This window comes from Vulpes vulpes, chromosome 16, assembly GCF_048418805.1.
Source record: "Vulpes vulpes isolate BD-2025 chromosome 16, VulVul3, whole genome shotgun sequence".
NCBI lineage: Eukaryota > Metazoa > Chordata > Mammalia > Carnivora > Canidae > Vulpes > Vulpes vulpes.
In genome coordinates, this window is record NC_132795.1 from 71,044,569 (window position 1) to 71,065,153 (window position 20,585).

Here is a 20,585-nt window from a genome sequence, read left to right on the forward strand (position 1 = left end):
AAAGCCAAAAATAAAACAGATAATCTTAAAATCAGGCAGAGGGAAAAAGAGGCTTTACCTACACAGGAACAAATATATAATTGATAGCTGACTTTTTAATGGATATAATAGAAACCAGAAGACAGTGATATAATATCCTTAAATTGCTGGAGAAAACAAAAAACAAAAAAACAAAAAAAAAAACCGTGTCAAGCCAGAATTTTAAGCCTAGCAAAAATATCCTTCAATAATAAAAGTAAAATAGAGAAGTCAATCACAATGGAGAGAGTGAAGGCTTCTTTCCTCTTCCCATGGTAACACCAAATGTACAGATAAACACAGAAATTACCTCTGAAGGAAATACAGAAAGTATCTGAGAGACTTCTATACATTGGACAAATGAGAAAATACTCATATTGGAATGGGTAGGAAATGTGAGACATAAACCCCACCACTGATGCAGAACCATCAATTGGGAGAGAACTCCAAATTCCCATATTATTCCCAAGGAGTGAATGGTTTGAACCCCACATTTAGCACCCAATTTTTAAGACTCCCACCTGAAGGACAGTCCCACAAACACCTAGCTCTGAAAACCAATGTGCCTTGTGTTCATGAGACCAGTAAGAGAATAGCAAACAAAGAAGCAATCATTAATGGGCACGAAGGCACTTGCTGTGGCTGTCTCCCTAGGGCTCAGCATAGAGGGAACAGGGAAAATCACCCATCTTTAGGTCTTCCTAAAGAAGACAATCTGCGGGGATCCCTGGGTGGCGCAGCGGTTTGGCGCCTGCCTTTGGCCCAGGGCGCGATCCTGGAGACCCGGGATCGAATCCCACATCAGGCTCCCGGTGCATGGAGCCTGCTTCTCCCTCTACCTGTGTCTCTGCCTCTCTCTCTCTCTGTGACTATCATAAAAAAAAAAAAAAAAAAAGAAGACAATCTGCAAATGTTGAAAGCTGTCACCTTAGGATCAGTCTTCTAATTTAGCATACGTCTTGAGGCTAGCCAGGATCTGTTCTTGAAACTAGAAAAACCAGCAGACAACTCCCTTTCTCTCCCTTTGGCATACTAAAAATCACCAGTGTCTCCTTGGAAAGAGTTTGCACACACATGTGCATCCAGCTTTTGCTCTACTGCCTGAGGGATGTGTCCCCAGATCACCCAGCTCTGATAGCCAACTGGGCTTCCATTCACAAGTCCCACAAAAACACCACTGCAGCTATATACCTGGTCCCAGTGCAAAGGGAGTAGGCAAAAACACTACCAGTTTCTCCCTGGAAGAGGCTTATATACCTACTTTCCCAAAGCTGTTTGAAGGTCTAGCTTCCAATTATACTGTATCTAGCTGCTGAATGCAGTTCTTCTTTAGGGACACTGACAGGTCTTGGCACACCCTCAAATACTATTTGAAAGGCACTTAGAATAAAACAAGCAGGTTGGACAATCACAGAGGTTTGAGAGGCAACCAGGAGCTCAGGCCAGGCTGATTGACAAGTTTCATCTTCTAGCAAGACTACTCTGTCAAGACTAGGAGAGTGATTGTTTTATCTAATGTACAAAACCAACATGAAAAGTCAAGAAAAATTAATAGAGGAAAATTCTTCAAACAAAAGTTCAAGATAAATCTTCAGAAACACATCTTAGTGAAGTGGAAATAAGTGATTTATCTGACAGAGAGTTCAAAATAACAGTCAAAGATGTTCTCAGAGGTCAGAAGAACAACATATGAACAAAGTAAAATTTTCAATAAAGAGACAGAAAATATAAACAATTACCAAACAGAAGTCACATTGCTGAAGAATTGAAAAAAATCATTAAAGGAGTTAAACAATAAACTAGATCATGTGGAAGAAAGGATAAGAGAGCATGAAAACAGACAATAACATTCAATCAAAAGACCAAAAAGAAAAAGAATGAAAAACATTGAAGACAGCTTACAGGAGTAGGGAAAACCATTAAAAAAAAAAAAAAAAACCCAATATACACACTATAGGGGTCCCAGAAGGAGGACAGATTGTTCAAAGAAATAGTGACTGAAAAATTTCCTGACCTGGGGAAAGAAACAGAGATCCAGATGAAGGAAGCCAAAACAGTACCAAATAAGATGAATTAAAAAAACAAAAACAAAAAACTTTTTTTCACCAGCACATTATAAATAAAGGGTCAAAAGTCAAAGACAAGGAGAACATCTTAAAAACAGCAAGAGAAAGGCAACCTGTTACATATAAGAGAACCCACATAAGACTATAAGCAGATTTTTCAGCATAAATCCCGTAGGCCAGAAAGAAGTGGAATAATATATTCAACGTGCTGAAAGAAAAACACCATCAACCAAGAATACTCTACCCAGCAGAGCTGTTCTTCAGAATTAAAACAGAGATAAAGAGTTTTCTAGGCAAACAGAAGCAGAAGGAGTTCATCACCACTAGATAGGCTCTACAAGCTGTTCATTAGAGTTTTTGAAGCTGAAATAGAAGGGCACTATATAGTAACAGGAAAACTTAAGAAAGTATAAAACTCACTAGCAAAAGAAAATATATAGTTGAATTAAGAGTACTCTAATGTTGTAATGGTGGTGAGTAAATCACTTATAACTCTACAATGAAGATTAAAACATAAAGTATTAAAATACCTATAATTACAGTAATCAGTTAATGACTACACAATGTAAAAAGATGTAAATTGTGGTATCAACATAAGATGAGGGGAGAGTGAAAATGTAGAGCTTTTGTTTGCATTCAAAGTGAAGCTCTTATCAGCTTAAAGTAGACTGCCATAATATAAGATGTTTTATGTGACCTAGTAGCCTTAAAGGAAGGCTCATGGTAACCTTAAAGGAAGAGCCTGTAGTACATACACAAAACATAAAGAGAAAGGAATCAAAGCATACCACTAAAGAAAATCATTGAATCACAAAGACTGAGAGTGAGCAAGGAATAAAGGAAAAAAGATATCAGAAAGCAACCAAAAAGTAATTAATAAAATGGCAGGAATAAGACCATACTTATCAGTAATTACTTCAAATGTAAATGGACTAATTTTTTCAATCAAAATATGTGGTGGTGGTCGGGGAGATGTAGAGTGGCTAAATGGATTTACCAAACAAGGCCGAGCTATATGCTGTCTCCTGCAAGGGACTTACTTTAGCTTTAAGGACTAAATGTACTAAAAGTAAAGGGATGGGAAAAGGTATTCCATGCAAATGGAAACCAAAAGAAAACAGGAATAGCTATACTTTTGTCAGACATAATAGATATTAAGCCAAAAAGTAACAAGAGACAAAGAAAGTCTCTATATAATGATAGAGGGGTCAATTTATCAAGGTGTTATAACAGTAGATACTTATGTACCCAACATAGAAACACCTAAATATATAAAGTAAATATTAATACATTTGAAAGGAGAAATAGCAATACAATAATAGGAGAGGACTTCAATACTCCTCTTTCAATAATGGATAAATCATCCAGACAGAAAATCAATATGGAAAAATCTGATTGAAACTACACATGGGATCAAATGGACCTAATAGACATTTATAGAACATTTCATCCAACAGCAAAAGAATATATATTTTTTTCAAGTTCACTTGGAACATTCCCCAGGATAGGTCAATTGTGAGGCCACAAAATAAGTCTTAATAAATTTAAGAAGATTGAAATTGTATCAAGTGTCTTTTCCAACCCCAGTGGTATAAAACTAGAAGTCAGTTACAAAAAGAAAACTGGAAAATTCACGTATATTTGGCTATAAACACATGCTACTGAACAACCAGTGGATCAAAGAAGAAATCAAAAGGGAAATTTAAAAAAATCTTGAGACAAATAAAATTGAAAACACAATACACCAAAGCTGATGAGATGCAAAAATTGAGAAAAATACATTGAGAAAAAAGAAAGATCTCAAATACACAACCTAACTTTATACCTCAAGGAACTAGTAAAAGAAAAACAAACCAAGCCCAAAATTAGAATGACAGAAAACCAAGGAATGGCAAAAAATGATGGAGACTAAAAAGAGAAAAGAATGATGAAAGTAAGAACTGTTTTTTTTAAAAGATAAACAAAACAAAACAGGCAAACCTTTAGTTAGACATACCAAGAAAAAAAGAGGACTCAAATAAAACTATAAATGAAAAAGGAGCTTTTACAATGAATGCCATATAAATACAATTGATTATAAGAAACCACTATGTACTATTATATGCCAACAAATTAGATAATGTAGAAGAAATAGACAAATTCCTAGAAACCTACAACCTAATAAGATTGAATCACGAATAAATAGAAAATTTGAATAGACCAATTTCTAATAAGGAGATTGAATCAGTAATCAAAAACCTCTCAATGAAGAAAACCTCAGTCTTCATTGGTGAATTCTATCAACACTTTAAAGATTTAATACCAATCCTTCTCAAGTTCTTCCAAAAAATAGAAGAGGAAGGAACACTTTCAAATTCATTTTTTTGGGCCAGCATCATGCTGATACCAAAGCCAGATAAGGATACTCTAAGAAAATTATAGACCAATATCTCTGGTGAGAACAGATTAAAAAATTCTCAACAAAATATTAGCAAACCAAGTGCAGGAGCACATTAGACAGATCATACACCATGGTCAAGTGAAAATTTATTATCAGGATGCAAAGGTAGTTGAACATTCACAAATCAATGTGATAACCACATTAACAAAATGAAGGATAAAAAACATGCTTATCTCAATATATGCAGAAAAATCATTTGACAAAATTCAACATCTTCTCATGATAAAAACTCTCAACAAACTGGTTATAATGGGAATGTACCTCAATATAATAAGGCCATATATGAGAAGCCCACAGCTAACATCATACTCAATGCTGAAAAGCTGAAAGTGTTTCCTCTAACATCAAGAAGAAGACAAGGATGTCCACTCTTACCACTTTTCTTCAACATAGTACTGGTGTTCCTAGCTAGAGCAATTAGGCAAGAAAATGAAAGAAAAGGCATGCAAATTGTAAAAAGATAATGAAAATTCTGTATATCAAAGCTTATAGAATGCAGCTAGTGGATCCTTGGGTGGCTCAGTGGTTTAGTGCCTGCCTTTGGCCCAGGGCATGATCCTGGAGTCTCAGGATGGAGTCCCACATCGGGCTCCCTGCATGGAGCCTGCTTCTCCCTCTGGCTGTGTCTCTGCCTCTCTCTCTGTGTCTCTCATGAATAAATAAATAAAATATTTTTAAAAATGCAGCTAAAGTTGTGTTTAGACTAAAAAATGTATAGCACTAAATGCATATATTAGAAAAGAAGAAAGGCCAGATATCAAAGAACCAAGCATCCAACTCTGGAAATTAGAAAAAGAAGAGCAAATCACAAGCAAATAAATTCAGATGAAGGAAACGATAAAGATGGTCACAGAAATGAGTGAAATAGAAAACAAATATATGATAGTAGGGATCAAAGACAAAAAGGTAATTCTTTGAAAAATACTGATAAAATTGATAAAGTGCTAGGGAGGTCAGTTTAGAGATAGAGGGAGAGAAGCCATAAAATGTGATGAAGAAGTGAAAAGGGGCTAACCAGTGATCTGATGGATATTAAAGAGCCATTAAGTAAATATCATATCTTATGGAGTCAACTTGAAAATTTTCATGACTTAGACATCTTTCTAGAAGAATACAACTTGCCAAAATGGACAGGAAATAGACCTAAAATGATTAAAAACTGAATCTGTAATTTAAAAATTTCCTTTAAAGAAAACTCAGGAGTCAGGTGGCTGGTGAAAGCCACCAAGTTCTTAAAGAAGTAATTAAGGCAATAGTACACAAACTCTCCCAGACAATACAAAGAAAAAGAGGTAAATCCAATTCATTTTCAAGTACTTTCTTGGCAAAAGCTAACAAGGTCACTTCAAAATAGGAAAATTTGTTCACTTATTCATGACCATTGATGTAGAAATTTCCCCACCCTGGCCAGATAGCACATTAATTCTAACAATAAATATATAACAAGCAATGCTTCACCACTGAGTTGTATTTATTCCAGAACACAAGGCTGGTTTAACTTTTGAAAATTAATAAATGTAATTAATTGCATTAACCATTACTAGAAAAAAAAGGAGTTAAATAGTGGAATCATTTCAACAGGCCACAGAAAATATATTTTTTAATGCAGCATCAATTCATGATTTCAATAAAAAATAATAGCTATAAAGCTGACAAACCAGGAGCAGAAAGGAAATTTCTTAATCTGATAAAAAGGTCTACAAAGAATCCTTAGTTTTGAAACCAGGAATAAGACAATGGTGCCCATCATTACTGCTTCTACTCAACATTGCATTTGAAGTTCCAGCTGGTAAGTTAAGGCCTCAGGATTGCAGAGAGGGGGAAAAACAGCCATCATTCATATGATGATATTGTTGAATTATTGTGTACATAGGAAATAATAAAACTACAGAAAAATAATTAGAATGAATAGACTAGTTTAATCAGACATCTGGAGAAAAAAAGTCTAACAAATAATATGCAAGATTTCTACACAGAAAGATGTGAAAAATTAATATAAGTGAAAGGAAATCTAAATAAACAGAGGAACTAGCATGTTCAGGTATAGAAGACTCAATATTGTTGAAATATTAGTTCTCCCCAAATAGATCTATGTATCCAAAGCTATTCCTGTCAAAATGCTAATATGTTTTCTTTTCTGTGCATGTATGTGTGTATGTAAAATGACAAGCTGATTCCAAAATATAATTGAAAAACGGAGGGCTAGGAATAGAAGATTTTCTTTTTTAAAAGAAGTTTTTATTTACATAATCTCTAAACCCAACTCAGGACCCCAAGATCAAGAGTTGCATGCTCTTCCAACTGAGCCAGCCAGGCGCCCCAAAGATTATCTTATAGAAGAACAAGGTGGTCAGCCATCAGAAAAAAAAAAAAAAGAAAGAAAAAGAAATCTTGCCATTTGCAATGACATGGATGGAACTAGATAGAGGGTATTACATTAAGTGCAGTAAATCAGAGAAAGACAATTATCATATGATCTCATTCATATGTGGAATTTAAGAAACAAATCAGAGGATCATAGGGGAAGAGAGGAAAAAATTAAAACAGTGAAATCAGAGAGGGAGACAAACTATAAGAGAGTCTTAATCATAGGAAACATGGGAAGGGAAGGGGCTGGAAGGGAAGGGGCTCAGGGAGGTGGGTAACTGGATGATGGACGTTAAGGAGGGCACATGATATAACGAGCAGTGGATATTAACTAAGACTGATGAATCACCGAACTCTACCTCTAAAACCAATAATACCTGATATGTTAATTAATTGAATTTCAATAAAATAAAAAAAAAAAAAAAGAAGAGGAACAAGGTGGGAGTAACAGACTCTACCATCCATCCGAGTCTTTTGTAAAGCAACAGTAGTTGAAGTGTGGAACTGAGCCAAGGAGAGACAAATAGACCAATGGAAATGACAGGATCGCCAAAGAAAAGGACCTGGACTACGACCAAGAGAGCCACCTTCTCCAGGCCAGTGGTGTGATAGCTTCCCCCGAGTCAGGGCCTCTCCAAGGTGCTTCACACCAGTTAATCTTCACACTGTCTTGGGGCAGGTCGGGCCATTGGACCATTGGAATGTTCCCTTAGATAATTCTAATCTGCAGCTGTTTGAAAACCACATCCCCCCAACACACACACACACACACACACACGCACACACAACTCACCTCTGTCTTCTAAACTTTGATGAGCAATGCAGTTTTTTATTTGAGGCTCATTAGGAGGCTGGAGAATGCAATTACATCATATTCCAAAACTTTCTGAAATCCCATTTAGATATTTGTCTTTTCCCAAATTTCTACTCCCTTCAGTTGCTGCCCGCTCCTTTCCCTTTCTCTTCTAGCCAAGTTCTTCATTTCTTCCTGCATTCCTCCTGTTATTTTTTGGTTTATTTCGCAGAACAATTTCTGCCTTCCCTCAGTTTCCCTCTCCTCCATCTCTATCATCACCTTGCTTAGCAAACAAAAGTCTTTTTGAGGACTTGATCTAATAAAAGGGAGAGAAAGATTGAAAGTACTTCTAATTTAATGTTTCCCCCTGCCACGTACAGCTGGGCAGGGCTTGCATTGTCTTCCTTTGTGTATATTTTCAATACTCTCAGGAAAAAAAGAAGCTTTTCATTTTGGAGTGAACTCAAGTGCAGGGGACTTGCATGGTGCAGACTGAATGGGTGACAGCGCTGTGCTCTAGATGTGCTGCTCAGCCCGGCCTGGTGACAGGCCCCAAGGAGCCAGCAGCCACTCACCCTGTTAGTGAAAAGGTGCCCCATGGCACAAAAGTACCTCGGCGGCCCCAGCTTTTTGAACATGTGACACAGGCAATCACACGGGGCCCCACACTTAGAAGGGTGCTGTGCTTGTCGTTATTTGAAATTCTTACTAATTTATGCACAAGGGGCTCCTCACTCTCATTTTGCTCTGGGCTCTGCAAATGATGTGGTCAGCCCTGTGCTGAGGAAAGGGGTTTATAGTTTTGCTTGATTTTACAACAACAACAAAAAAGAAAAACCTCTGGGCTGAGTGCTTTGTGAAATACTTTCTCTGGTTTCTCAGAAACCATTTCCTCTTTTCAGCTCTCAGTTGTCCCCCTGGGTTTGGCAGCTGCTGTTCACTTGCTGCTTTACTGAATCTCTGATGTTCGTTTCCTGCTCCCTTAAAATATTTTCACAATGGCAAAATAGGGTTTTTCACCACCTGGCCCCAATCTCGGCTCCCTTTCCCTTCTCCCTTCATTCTGCTTCTGCTCCCACCTGAGCATGACCCACTGACTACTATAACGCCCCCTCCTCTCCAGCCCAAGGCAGGGCTTTGACCACACAGAACTTTCTCTGTCAGTGGAACATGACATGCTTCTCACCTCTGCACTCTGCCATGTGCTTTTCCTTCTGCTTGGAATGCTCTTCCATTGCTACCACCTACCCCACTTTGGCTCTCATTTTTTAGACCCCACCTGAATGCCTCAGGCAAAAGGCGTTACCCACTTGCTCTTGCTCCCAAAGCTTTGAAGACACACCTCTGTCATAGCAGGTAAAACAGAATGGCATACAGAGGTGGTTCTTCTCTTTCGTCCTCTCCCACCCACCTTATTCTGGAGAAGTCCATTCATGACTTGGAATACAAGTCAGTCATTCTTTCTAGAAAGTTCTTCCTGAGTACCTCATTATAGCACTAATCACATTGTAACATAATTGGTACCCCTCCTCAGTGAAACCAGGTCTGTTTCACTTAGGGTGGTAACCAGAGTGCCTAGCATAGTTTTGGGCACGTAACTGGCTCGATAAATACTTGTTCAATTTGAGAATGAATAAGTAAAGGAATATATATGTACATTATCATCTAGACTGTGGGTTTTATAACTTTTTTCTTAAACTTCTCCCTCTCTCTCCTTATTTCTTAACCCACTGATTGGCATGTATTAGCTATTCAATGTGTTTGTTAGGTAAACAAATGTCTGAGGTACTTAGGTGATCATGGAGCCTGACACCAAGGCCTGGGTGTGGGTAAGTATCCGCAATGACTTCATCCTTGACTTGAGGTTGTATTCTTTAGAGGAGTATGGCAGGGATGACAGCACGGGGATCTGGTGATACTCACTGAGGACCAAGAGGAAGAATCTCCCTTTATGTTGTAATAAACCTCATATTGTTGTCTAGAGAGTGACAGAAAGTAATGCTAAATTCATAAAAATGTAACTGTCTGCGCTAAGTATATAGAATTATAATAAGCATCACAGGAGAGTTGGGGCTTTGGAAAAACACTGGGAACCAACCGCCGAAAGAGCTGCTGTCTTTATTCAAGGGTGGGCCTGACCCTTAGACTAGTAGCTTTCATCAGGGCTCCTTCCTGTCCTCATTGTCCTCCTCCTCCTATGATCTTGGGCTCCCATTTTCTACCTCCCAATGTGTAACTTTTTCCTTGAGATCCAGGAGAGAGGTATCTTTCTTTTGAGGAGTTTCCTGCCCCCACCCCCAACCCCTGTATCTTGTAGCATGCATTTTCATTGTTGTGACCAGCTCAAGTTCTTTTTTTTTTTTCTAGAAGATTTTATTTATTTATTCATGAGACACACAGAAAGAGGCAGAGACATAGGCAGAGGGAGAAGCAGGCTCCTTGTGGGAAGCCTGATGTGGGACTCGATTCCAGGACCCCGGGATCATGACCTGAGCCGAAGGTAGACACTCAACCACTGAGCGACCCAGATGCCCTGGCCAGCTCAAGTTCTTTTTGAAGCTCCCCTCTTCCAAGAAACCACCTATCAGTTGGAAGGAGGTGGGGTTTCTCTCATTCCTTTGTCCAAGTGCTCCTTTTAAGCGTCTGGCTCTCCTCTGCACAGCATTCCCAACTGGACAGGGAAGTCTCTCTTCCAAAGGTGCCAACGAAATTACTTGAGCCCCCAAGTCTCAATCTATGGAGCATCAAGAGAAGGAATTTAGTGAATCTGAGCTCTATTTGAGTACTTACTGCAAGTTAGTAATGTGCTAGACAGTTACAGGAAATCAATTTGGGATTCATAAATATAAGGAGGAATGTTGTTGAGTTAGAGCTGAGCTCTTTTAAAATGGAATAGGAAGCCTTTCAACAGAGTGAGCTACCTATCATTAGAAATGCTCAGGGAGCCTGGGTGGGGCTCTGTCGGTTGAGCATCTGCCCTCACCTCAGGTCATGATCCTAGAGTCCTGGGAGTCTTGTGATGGAGCCTTGCACATCACCTTGGGCTCCCTACTTAACAGAGAGTCTGCTTCTCCCCTTCCCTCTGTTACCTCCCCTTGCTTGTGCTTTCTCTCTCTGCGTGTCAAATAAACAAATGAATAAAATCTTAAAAAAAAAAAAAAAAGAAATGCAGGGTGCCTGGGTGGCTCCTGGGATTGAGTCCTGCATCGGGCTCCCCACAGGGAGCCTGCTTCTCCCTCTGCCTATGTCTCTGCCTCTCTCTGTGTGTCTCTCATGAATAAATAAATAAAATCTTTAAAAAAATGCTCATGCTCAGGCTGAACATACCAGGGCTGATCTGGAAGTAATTCCTGTATGGGTAGAAGGTTAGCTAGAGAGAGCCTCTATGGTTTCTTCCAAATTTCAAGCTTCTGCAATTTTATTATAGGGTTCTAACCCTATAATGTAGTTTGTATTTCAAAATACTGTACTTAATTAGTTGTTTTTCTAAACTCCTTCTGAAGTAAATCAGCTTCATACAGTGGTAATTAGTTTATTGGTAGAAACAATGACTGAGTCTGAAGCATGCATATTTTTATGTATGTGGCAAGGACACAAGAAAGGCTGACTATTATTATTCCTGCACTATTTTCCAGAAATGAGATTTTCTAGCATCCTCGTGAAGATGTAATAGTAACTTAACCAAGTTAATAAATAACATGAAAATAAAGAAACAACTATTAATATGGAATATTTAAAAAGTGCTGAAGCCAGATGAATCAGTTTTCAGACAATTGAGCATAGTTTCTTATAACATGTGTGAACCCAGAAGATTCTGGTAAGCTTATACTTAAGAAAGCAAACACAGGGGGCACTTGGGTGGCTCAGTGGTTGAGCATCTGCCTTTGGCTCAGGGTGTGATCCTGGAGCCCTGGGATCACAACCTGTATCAGGCTCCTCACAGGGAGCCTGCTTCTCCTTCTGCCGATGTCTCTGCCCCTCTCTCTCTGTGTGTCTCTCATGAATAAATAAATAAAATCTTAAAAAAAAAAAAGAGAGAGACAGCAAATGTAGGCTTCTCCAAAGCACAGTTGGTCCTCTCATAGAGCTGCCCCTGCTGGGGCACATAGGCTGGGACATCTGGAAGACCTGACTGTATGTGGCAGTGTGTCAGGTACCCTGGAGGGACCATGACTTTCTCTACTAGTTAGCTGTAATAATCAAGACAGGACTCTAATGACTTAGCCAGATAGAGTCTTACTTTGTCCCCAAAAGTCCAGAGACAGGTAGATGGTTCAAAGATGGTATAGTTGTGTGAGGAAACCACCAAGGATGTAGCTTCCTTTTAACTTCAGATCTACAAACTCTAGTCTGTAGTTTTTTTGCCCTCGAGGTCTATGATGGCTGTTCCCCCTCAGACCTTTAAATACATTTGGGACATGAAGAAGGAAGTGACTTAGAGGAAGAGATGGTAACCTATTTCAGGAAAGCGAAATTTTCCAAGAAATTCCAGCCAACTTGAACTTAGGCGTCATTGACCCAAGCTGTGTTATATGCTGTTATATGTTCTTGCTGTAACAGAGCCTGGAAAATATAGTTCTTTCAGTTGGGTTTATTAGCTCCCCAAACAAAACTTAGGTTTAGTTAGTAAATAAGAGGAGGAGGCATATTGAGTAGGCAAACAGCAGTGAGTGTCATAACTTGTCTGTCTCCTGATGAGGTAGACTCTGCTATTTCTTTTTTTCTGGATGGAGGACTTTCCATATAGACTTTGAGCTATAGGAGGTGCCACTATCTGAAAGACCTTGTAAGGCTCTTATACGGATGCCCTTTGCCCACACCAATATTTAACCCATCCACACATAATTTTGAAATTTCTCTGTCTTCCGGCTATGAGCCGTAGTCCATCCATTTGCAGCTCCAGTGTCCTCCAGGAGCTTGGGGGGACCGTCAGCTCCATACTTGAATATTTTCTGGTGCCATAGAGAAAAGAGTCTGACACCTATAGTCATGTTCTGACTTCTTTCTCACACTTCCCCCCCAGACCTAAACCAAGTCTCTTCCTCTTGGACATGCTGGTCTTGCTGTCTGTTAACACTTAACAGAACAGCAAGCTCTCCTGTTTAGAACAGATCAACACCTTGAGATTTGTTTAAGCCAAGAAGGAGGTCCTACCTTTAAACAACAACAAAAAAGATTTATGGCTCTCTTGACATACTCCAGGGATTCCTGTCTGGCAGTGCTCAGGAGGGACAACTGAAAGCAGAATTGTAACATTTTGTAACCGTCAAGAGACAGAAACTGACAAAGGATGGCCAACTCAGCCCTCTCATGTTGCAAAAGAAGACACTGAGACTTGAGAGAGTGCGGGTCTTTACTCCAGGTGTGGCATGGCACAACACAGAGGTCAAAACCTAGGGGAAGGAAGACTACAGGGAGAGAGGTAGAGGGCTCTCTTTCACTTTCTGAGTAGGTTTGTGTTGCATTCATTATTTAAGCACCTGCAGGCATAGGAATGCTCCAAAGCTATAGACAATCAAGGCAAAAGTTATGGGATGTGGTGTGATATTGTGGCTGCTAAATCTAATCCCCTTTCTCCATGCTTTGGTTTGTGATGCTTATCTGTTCCTTAAGTTTGCTCACCTGTAAAAACAATGGTAACGTACCCCGTGTGGTTTTAGGAGGAATAAGACGGAGTTGCCACTTTGAACAGTACCCAGTTATAATCTGAAGATATTATAATATAGAAATGTTTGCTTTCATTATGACTAGTTGTCTCCTATTCTCAGCAGATTGTCTTTGAATCTTGCACGATGGCCAGTGCACATCTTGAAGAAGCACGACAAAGAGCCAGTGGGAATATTAACTTTTAAGTCAGGACGGTTGGTTCTTGTTACCAACACCAAGGGAATCTCAAATCACAAATAATGGGATTATCCCCCAAGTAGGTCAGCATGGCATGAAATACATGATCTATGATAAGGAATACTTTTCTGATCTACTTTTATGACTAGCCTATGCATTTTCTGCCAGTATTTTCATTTTCAGAAGATATGCCTGCTTTGTTTCTTTTCTTTTTTAAAATGTGGTGAGCTTCACACACTAGTCTTTTGTACCAGCTATATAAGGAGCAACTAACACCAAAGACATGCATGGGATTCTTATACCAAATCAGTTTTTTTAAAAAGAACTCTTTAATTGGACAATACTTTAATTCTCTAAACAATGTTATGGTAGTTGACCACCTTTTGAAATTATCTTTGTCTTGTTTGGTACTTGAATGGCATGAAAAATTTCCCTCTGCTTCCTTACCCCTCTCCTAAGGGGTCATTTTCCCCGCTCTTTTCTCTGCCCTGCCTGGCCTCTGACCCTGCCAAACTCTGCTGTTTCCATGGACTTCTGAATCTAATTAACGTCTCAGTGGCTATATAAGTGAATTATGTAGGCAGGAGGATGTTGGAAAGTTTGAGGAAGGTACATACATTCCTTGGGGGAAAACCTGGTTTTGTACAAAGGGAAAAAAAAAAAAAAAGGAATGCACTTGGAGGAGGTGGAACGTCAGTAAAGCGTAAAACATCAGTAACATGCTTAAGCTCATTAAGTATCTCCTGCCTGATGAGCAGATGCAACCTTAGGAGCATCTCTTTTGACATCTGGGCAATAATCAGCCATTACAGAATCTGGCTGAGGGGACAGGTAATCCAGATATGCCACAACTGCAACACAACTGCCGCACAACTAGGTTATCAGCACTCTTTCCCCTCCCCCTTCTTTTTGCAGCCAGTTCACAACCACTTGTGGGGAGCATGTCCTTAGATGATCTCTGAAATGACCTGGCTACCAGGGCCACAAGTCTTTCTCAAACTCTCCAGGATGTGGGCAAGCAAGGGGGAGGGGGCCAGAGTGCTGAAGTTCTCTGCCAGAGGATACTGTCAGAGAGCCCAAGGCAGAGATGGTCCCTATGCCCCATGTTTCCATGGAAACATAGGAGGAGTGATGACAGCCAGCACAGCCACACCATCTGCTCGGGACCTGGTGAATGATGAAAAAAAAATAGAAAAAGAGAGGCACCTCAGATCCCAGGCTAGAACCACTCTGAGATACCAAGGCAGAGGGAAAGGCCTGAAGACACTACAACTCCTGGGTGGATTAAAATCCAAGCTGTCCTGGGGCTCGACATATTAGCATGTCATTTGCAAGCAGAAAGCCTAGAGGGCTTATCCTGCAATCCCTAGATATAGTTACGAACACTCAAGAAGCCTCTGGAAGGAGAAGCAGACTGTGATGTGACTGCAGCCTTGCTGGAACATGAGAGAAGGTGCAGTGACAAACAATGCTGCAGGATGTGGGGTGGGGGCTCCCCTGACCTTCCAGCAAGATCGCCTGCACAGCTGGCTTTTAGCCAGGCATATTTTCTAGGGGAATGGTGGGAATATAAAAGGAAAATACCTACCCGGTCACAATTGTGACCTGAGTTGCAGCCACATCTTCAGAATAAGGCATGGATTAATAAAGCCAGGCAAGCTTTCTCTTCTCTCAGCTTGGATCCAGGGGATCTTAGTTGGATGTTACAGATTTGCTTCTGGGTCTGTTTTAGAGGCTTTCAATTCCAGGCTGGTGGAATGTGAGTGGGGCTCTTGCTGAGTGTGCTTGTCAGCCTGCCCCAGACTGAGTAGGATTCATTTCTCAGTTCCTTCCATTCACAGATTTAACTCAAAAAAAAAAAAAAAAAAAAAAACCCAAAAAAAACACCCCTGACCCAGGGAGGTCTTAGCTAACTCCTCACAGTGGCTCTCCAGAGCTGGGTGGTTTCAATCAGCTCTCTGGAGTATTATCTGCATCTACCCCAGGAAGAGTCCCTCAAGTCTCCAGGTCGTTAGTATGCACAGAAACTACATCTGCTTCAGAAGAAACACCAGTTTTTATTTTTATTTTTAATTTAGGTAGTCTCTTATTCCTTTACAAACCAAACCAAACCAAAAACCCAAACACCCCCAAACCTCCCTTTTACTTCTGGCATTCTAAATCCCAGAAAGTCCAAATCTTTTTTTTTTTTTTTTTGCTTTTTATTCAAGATTTAAAATTTTGACAACTGGATGAAGCGCTTGTTTTGGTACGTGTATCTAGGGGCTGGCGTATTATGGCAACATCTTAATATACCAGATAAATAAAAATAATAAAAAGGTCACCTTATAAAGGTTCTCATTAACTCTTCTACATTTTACTTGTAAATACTATTAATTTAGATTTATTTCCATGACAACTTAGTAAATACGGTATCTACAAGTATGATTCGGGTTTCTTCAAAAGACCATATTCTCCAACTGGACACTAAACACAAAAATATAATTGGAAATAAAAGTGTTAATGCAACTTCCCCTATGTTCGGAGGCCCCAAACAGAAAATAACGATGATTCCTGAAGAAAAATATTTGGATACCCACACTGGAATTGCTTTAGGCTCAAGTACCTTCATGTAGTAACACGAGGCACTGTGTGTAAATTCAAATATAAATCTACCCACTACTACATGGCTTTTGGGGAGAGAGACCTTTTATGAGTAAACCACTCCACTGGCTCTATACCCCCCACTGCTTTCTTGCTTTCCTTTTCCGGGGCCATCTATTTATCTTCAGCCTCTGTGGTGAGGGCAAATCTGTATCTTAAGCTTCAAGCTTAGGATGGGACTCCCAGTAAACATGGTTCTGTTTGTTCTCCAGCAGCCCTCCTTTGTATAAACAGATGTGGTGGGAAGGGAAGGAAAGCCAGATCTCTGTGAGGGGTGGGAGGTCTTCTTTCTGGAGAAGCTTCAGGCTGCAGCCATTAGCACAGGGACAGGATGCATTTCTTGTTCAGGCAGGGGAACTTGCAGTTCTTCCAGAGAGGGGCTGTTCTTCTCACTCTCCTCCACCCTCCACCCCCATCCTTTGTTCCTGGGAATACTGTCTGGATGTCTCCGGCATCTCAGTTTTGCCAGAGCAAACATTTCCAACAAGGCTTATGCTAAGGAGATATTAGGAAGACAGATTTTTTTTTTCCCCCTTTACTCTCCAGATGTCCTGTAGACTGGGATTTGGGAAGACAGCCCTTCACACCTGTACTTTCTCCTCTATTCACATTCTCTTTGTTCTTTTGCAGCCTCTTTACTACCTTCAACTAACGAGAGAGATTTTTAGGGGCTGGGAGTTGTCAGCTTGTAAAATAACAATTCCATTTTCTCAAACTATGCTGATACTCTTAGTTTAGTGTTTTACATTTTGCAACCAGTTATGGATGCTAATAAAGGAAGGAGTACTTCAGAGCTGGGGGGAAAAGTGGGTGGGGGGCTGGCTGAGTGTTTTGTAATCGGATCCCAAATAAGTAAGAATTCTCATCAGTCTTTTCTTCTTCTGCATGTTCTCCAGACTTAGTTTGTTAATCCTCATTCAGAGGTCAGAGAGGTGAGGAGGCTTGATGGAGGGATCCTGTGACTTTTACGCAAGGGTCTAGATTTCTGGTGGTTCCAGTCAGTGGTCCTTCTGTGAGAACGAACAAAGGGGAGAGCATGGAAAAGGCATCTTGGCCTGCAGGAAATTGGGGGTTTGGTGCAAATGATGGGAGGGATATAACCACATCGCTCTGTACCACTCTCTAGGAGTTCTCTGGGATCCTGAGCTCTGGATCCCCAGAGCTGTGGCCAAGAGGACGGGGGAGTCAGGGAACTGAGGAGGGGTTCTGATTTTGGCCCGCTGTGGGGAAACAGAGCCACGGCCCTGATCTAGGCATGGACTTCTTGGCATGTCTGCAGAAGTAAGGAGGGGGGTGGGGGATGTTCTCTACGATCTAGGAAGGAATGGTAAAAGGGACCTGATTTTTTTCAGGAGCCACAATGATACTCTATCATCCTCCAGCTGACAGTATGTCACTTTCCAGACAGATGGGGCGAGAAGTTAGCAGCCTACACCCAGGGGCCTGTCCCCCCTCCCTGTAAGGAATAAAAAGAAAGGAGCTTAGTTTCCAGGGACGGCCAGCTGGAGGGCGGTGGGACCCCCACCGTAGGCCAAGCTGCGGGTCCTGTCAGCAGAGGCTTCCTCCCCTTCACTTAACTTACTGACTCCAGATATTTTAAACGATTTGTTTACAGCGCGACTGCAGGCTGCTCCGTTCTCTCTCCCCGTGCCTGGGGCGGCCCGGGACTCTCCCAGCGCCCCCAGCCCCCCAGCCCCCCCACACCCCGGGCTGCAGGCGGCACAGCGCCCCGGAGCGCCCGGCGCGGTCGGGGCAATTCCGGGCCGCAGGAGAAGTGCGTGCGGCCCGGGCGGGGCCGGGCGAGGGCGAGGGCGAGGGCGAGGGCGAGGGCGAGGGCGAGGGCGAGGGCGAGGGCGAGCGAGGGCGAGGGCGAGGGCGAGGGGCAGGAGATGCGGCAGGCCGGGCCCGGCTCAGCATCCCCCGGCGCTCCGCACGGCCGCCCGCCGGCCCCCGCCCCCGCCCCCGCCCCCGCTCTCGGGGCGGCCCCGGGGCAGGCGGGCAGCGGGCGCGGGCGCGGGCGCGGGGGCGGGCGCGGGGGCGGGGGCGCGGGGCGCGGGGGCGGCGGGGCCCCGGGGAGCGGCGCGGGGAGCGCAGGGGCGCGCGGGGCGGGCGCGGCGCGGGGCTCACGGCGCGCGCGCGCCTCGGCCTCGGCCTCGCCCGCGCACACGCGCCTCCCCGAGGAGAAAGAGGCGGGCGGGCGGGCGCAGAGCACCGCGGCGGCGGCGGCGGCGGCGGCGGCGGCTGCAGCGGGCCGGGCCGCGGGGAGGGCGGGGAGGAGGGGCGGGCGCGGGGCGGGAGGGGGGCGAGGCGGCGGCGGCGGCGGCGGCGGCGGCGCGGCGAGCTCGCCGCTGTCTGCTGAGTGTGCCTGCGCGCGAGCCGGGGAGCGGGTGAGTCGCCGGCCGCTGCCCCCCGCCGCGCGGGCCGGGCGTCGGGGGCGGGGGGCGCGGGGAAGCCCGACCCGGGGGCGGGGGGCGGGCGGCGGGCGGGCGGCGGCTCCGGCGCGGCCGGGATGCACCTTGAGCGGCGCCTTTCGTTGCAGCGCGCGGGCGGCCCGAGCCTCGGCGGCGGCGGCGGCGGCGGCGGCGGCGCTGACACCTCCCACCATGGACAGCTTCGACTTAGCCCTGCTCCAGGAATGGGACCTCGAGTCGCTGTGGTGAGTGCAGCGCCGGCCGCCGGGGCGCGGGGCGCGGGCGCGGGCGCGGGGCCGGGCGGGCGGGGGCGGGGCGGGGGCGGCCGCGCGCTCACCTGGGCGGGGGGCTCGGAGCGGCCGGCCGCCGTGGGGGTGGGGTGGGCCGGGGGCGCCCGCCCCGCCGCCCCCCTGCGTCCCCGTCTCCTCGCCCCCCCTTCCCGTCCTCTCCCCTCGGTGCTGCCCGCCCCAGCCCAGGGGCCGGGGAGCGGGGGAGCCCGGGGGCAGAGCGCAGCCGTGGGGAGAAAAAGCCCCGATTTCCAGAACGTGTCCCTGGTGCCTGCGGACCCACCCCCCGGCCCGGCCCGGCCCGGCCCGGCCCGGCCCCGGCGCGCAGCCCCTCTCGGCTCCCTGCGCCTCGTGTGCGCCCTGCGTTCACCCCAGCGACCCCGGAGTTGGTGCCGCTGCAAGTGCCCTTCGAGGATGCTGCAGCCTCCCGCCCGGGGCGCCCGCATCCCTGCTGCCTCGGCCCGCTCCCCCCGACAGGGAAAGTGAACGCCGGGGCAGGGGGCGAGGATTTCTCCGTGCGGGAATTCCGGAGGCCTTGGCCCGCGGAGGCTCGTGTCCTCGAGGTTCACGGTTCCTCCGGGCCCTTTCTTCACACCCCGCTGCCGTTGCCCGCTCCGCGCCCCGCGCCCCCACCCGGCGCCCCGCGCCCCGCGCGCCCCTTTATTCCGCGCTCGCGGCTCCCGGCCTGTGGGGCGGGCGGCCGCGGGGACACTCCGGGATCTGTTGCTCCGCAGCCTCACGTTGAGGAGCTGCTGTAGGCGAGTCGCCGCTAGAAGCAGTTTAATTCTCGTTGCGGGTTTCTTAAAAATCCCATTGGCTGCTTCGGCATCCCTCTGATTTCCTACCCTCCCTTCCACCCCTACCTCCTCAATGTTTCCAACCAGCCCTATTCAGGTGGTAAAATTACTGCCCGCATATTCCTGGAGGAACTTGTGTTATGTTTAATATTTACGGGAATGAACATCTGCTGGAACAAGCATATTAACTGCACTCTGTTCTGCCTCTGGTAAATTTTTTTTTTTTTTCTGCTTTAATTCAGTAAAGAGTTCGCATGTGTCTAGAACTGCAAGTGGTGTGCACATGAATATGCAGTGTACAATTTTAAAGCTAAACTGCTTTGAGATTTATAGATTATATAGATGATAATGTGGATTATTTTCAGTGATTTAGGCTTCTAGTCACTTTTATCTTTCTAAAGCCAGGTGTAACAAACTAAACTGGACGCAGAGCTAGTGCATTATTGAGCGGTTTCTTATAAAAGATCTGATGATGAGTAACTGCAGCTTGCTCTGCATAATGCTGGTGCTTATAAAATACACAAGGATGGGCCCTAATGTAATAAAACTTTTATATATTACACTGGAAACTTCAAAGAGCCAGTGTAGAAAGAATATGAAGCATGTTATTACTCTATAAAAGTTGCTAATTACTGTCTTGTTGCTCCTGGGGTTGTTTCAGCCTTTCATTTACAGATACCTGTTATTTTACAGGTTTACATTTAGAAATGTTGGTTTCTGGCACAAATTCAGTAGTTTTCTAGATAGACTGTGCTTTAAAAATGACTTTTGCTTTTAAAAGACAGTTTTTCAATCAAAGGGAAGAACTTACTGTTTTGGCATGTTTTTATGGTGCTCATCAGCTTGCTGACTCAAACCGAAGCCCCCTCATGACTTTTACAAGTAATAGTTTGAAATTACCAGATACAATCTGTGG

At 44.0% G+C, this 20,585-nt stretch overlaps 1 protein-coding gene across 6 annotated transcripts in view; it reads left to right on the top strand.

Moving 5' to 3' along the window:
* The first annotated feature begins 18,438 nt into the window (after nt 1-18,438).
* AFF3 (ALF transcription elongation factor 3) overlaps nt 18,439-20,585 on the top strand; it is a 522,770-nt gene continuing 520,623 nt past the window's right edge. For 2 of the 6 annotated variants that reach the window (XM_072743000.1, XM_072743001.1), the window contains exons 1-3: nt 18,439-18,561; nt 18,714-18,830; nt 19,757-19,878. In XM_072743000.1, the coding sequence (XP_072599101.1) occupies nt 18,810-18,830; nt 19,757-19,878 (143 nt within the window). In that variant the 5' untranslated portion in view covers nt 18,439-18,561; nt 18,714-18,809. Of the gene's footprint in view, nt 18,562-18,671; nt 18,831-19,756; nt 19,879-20,585 lie in introns of those variants that run through there. The other 4 variants (XM_072743002.1, XM_072743003.1, XM_072743004.1 and 1 more) reach the window with 3 other exon arrangements.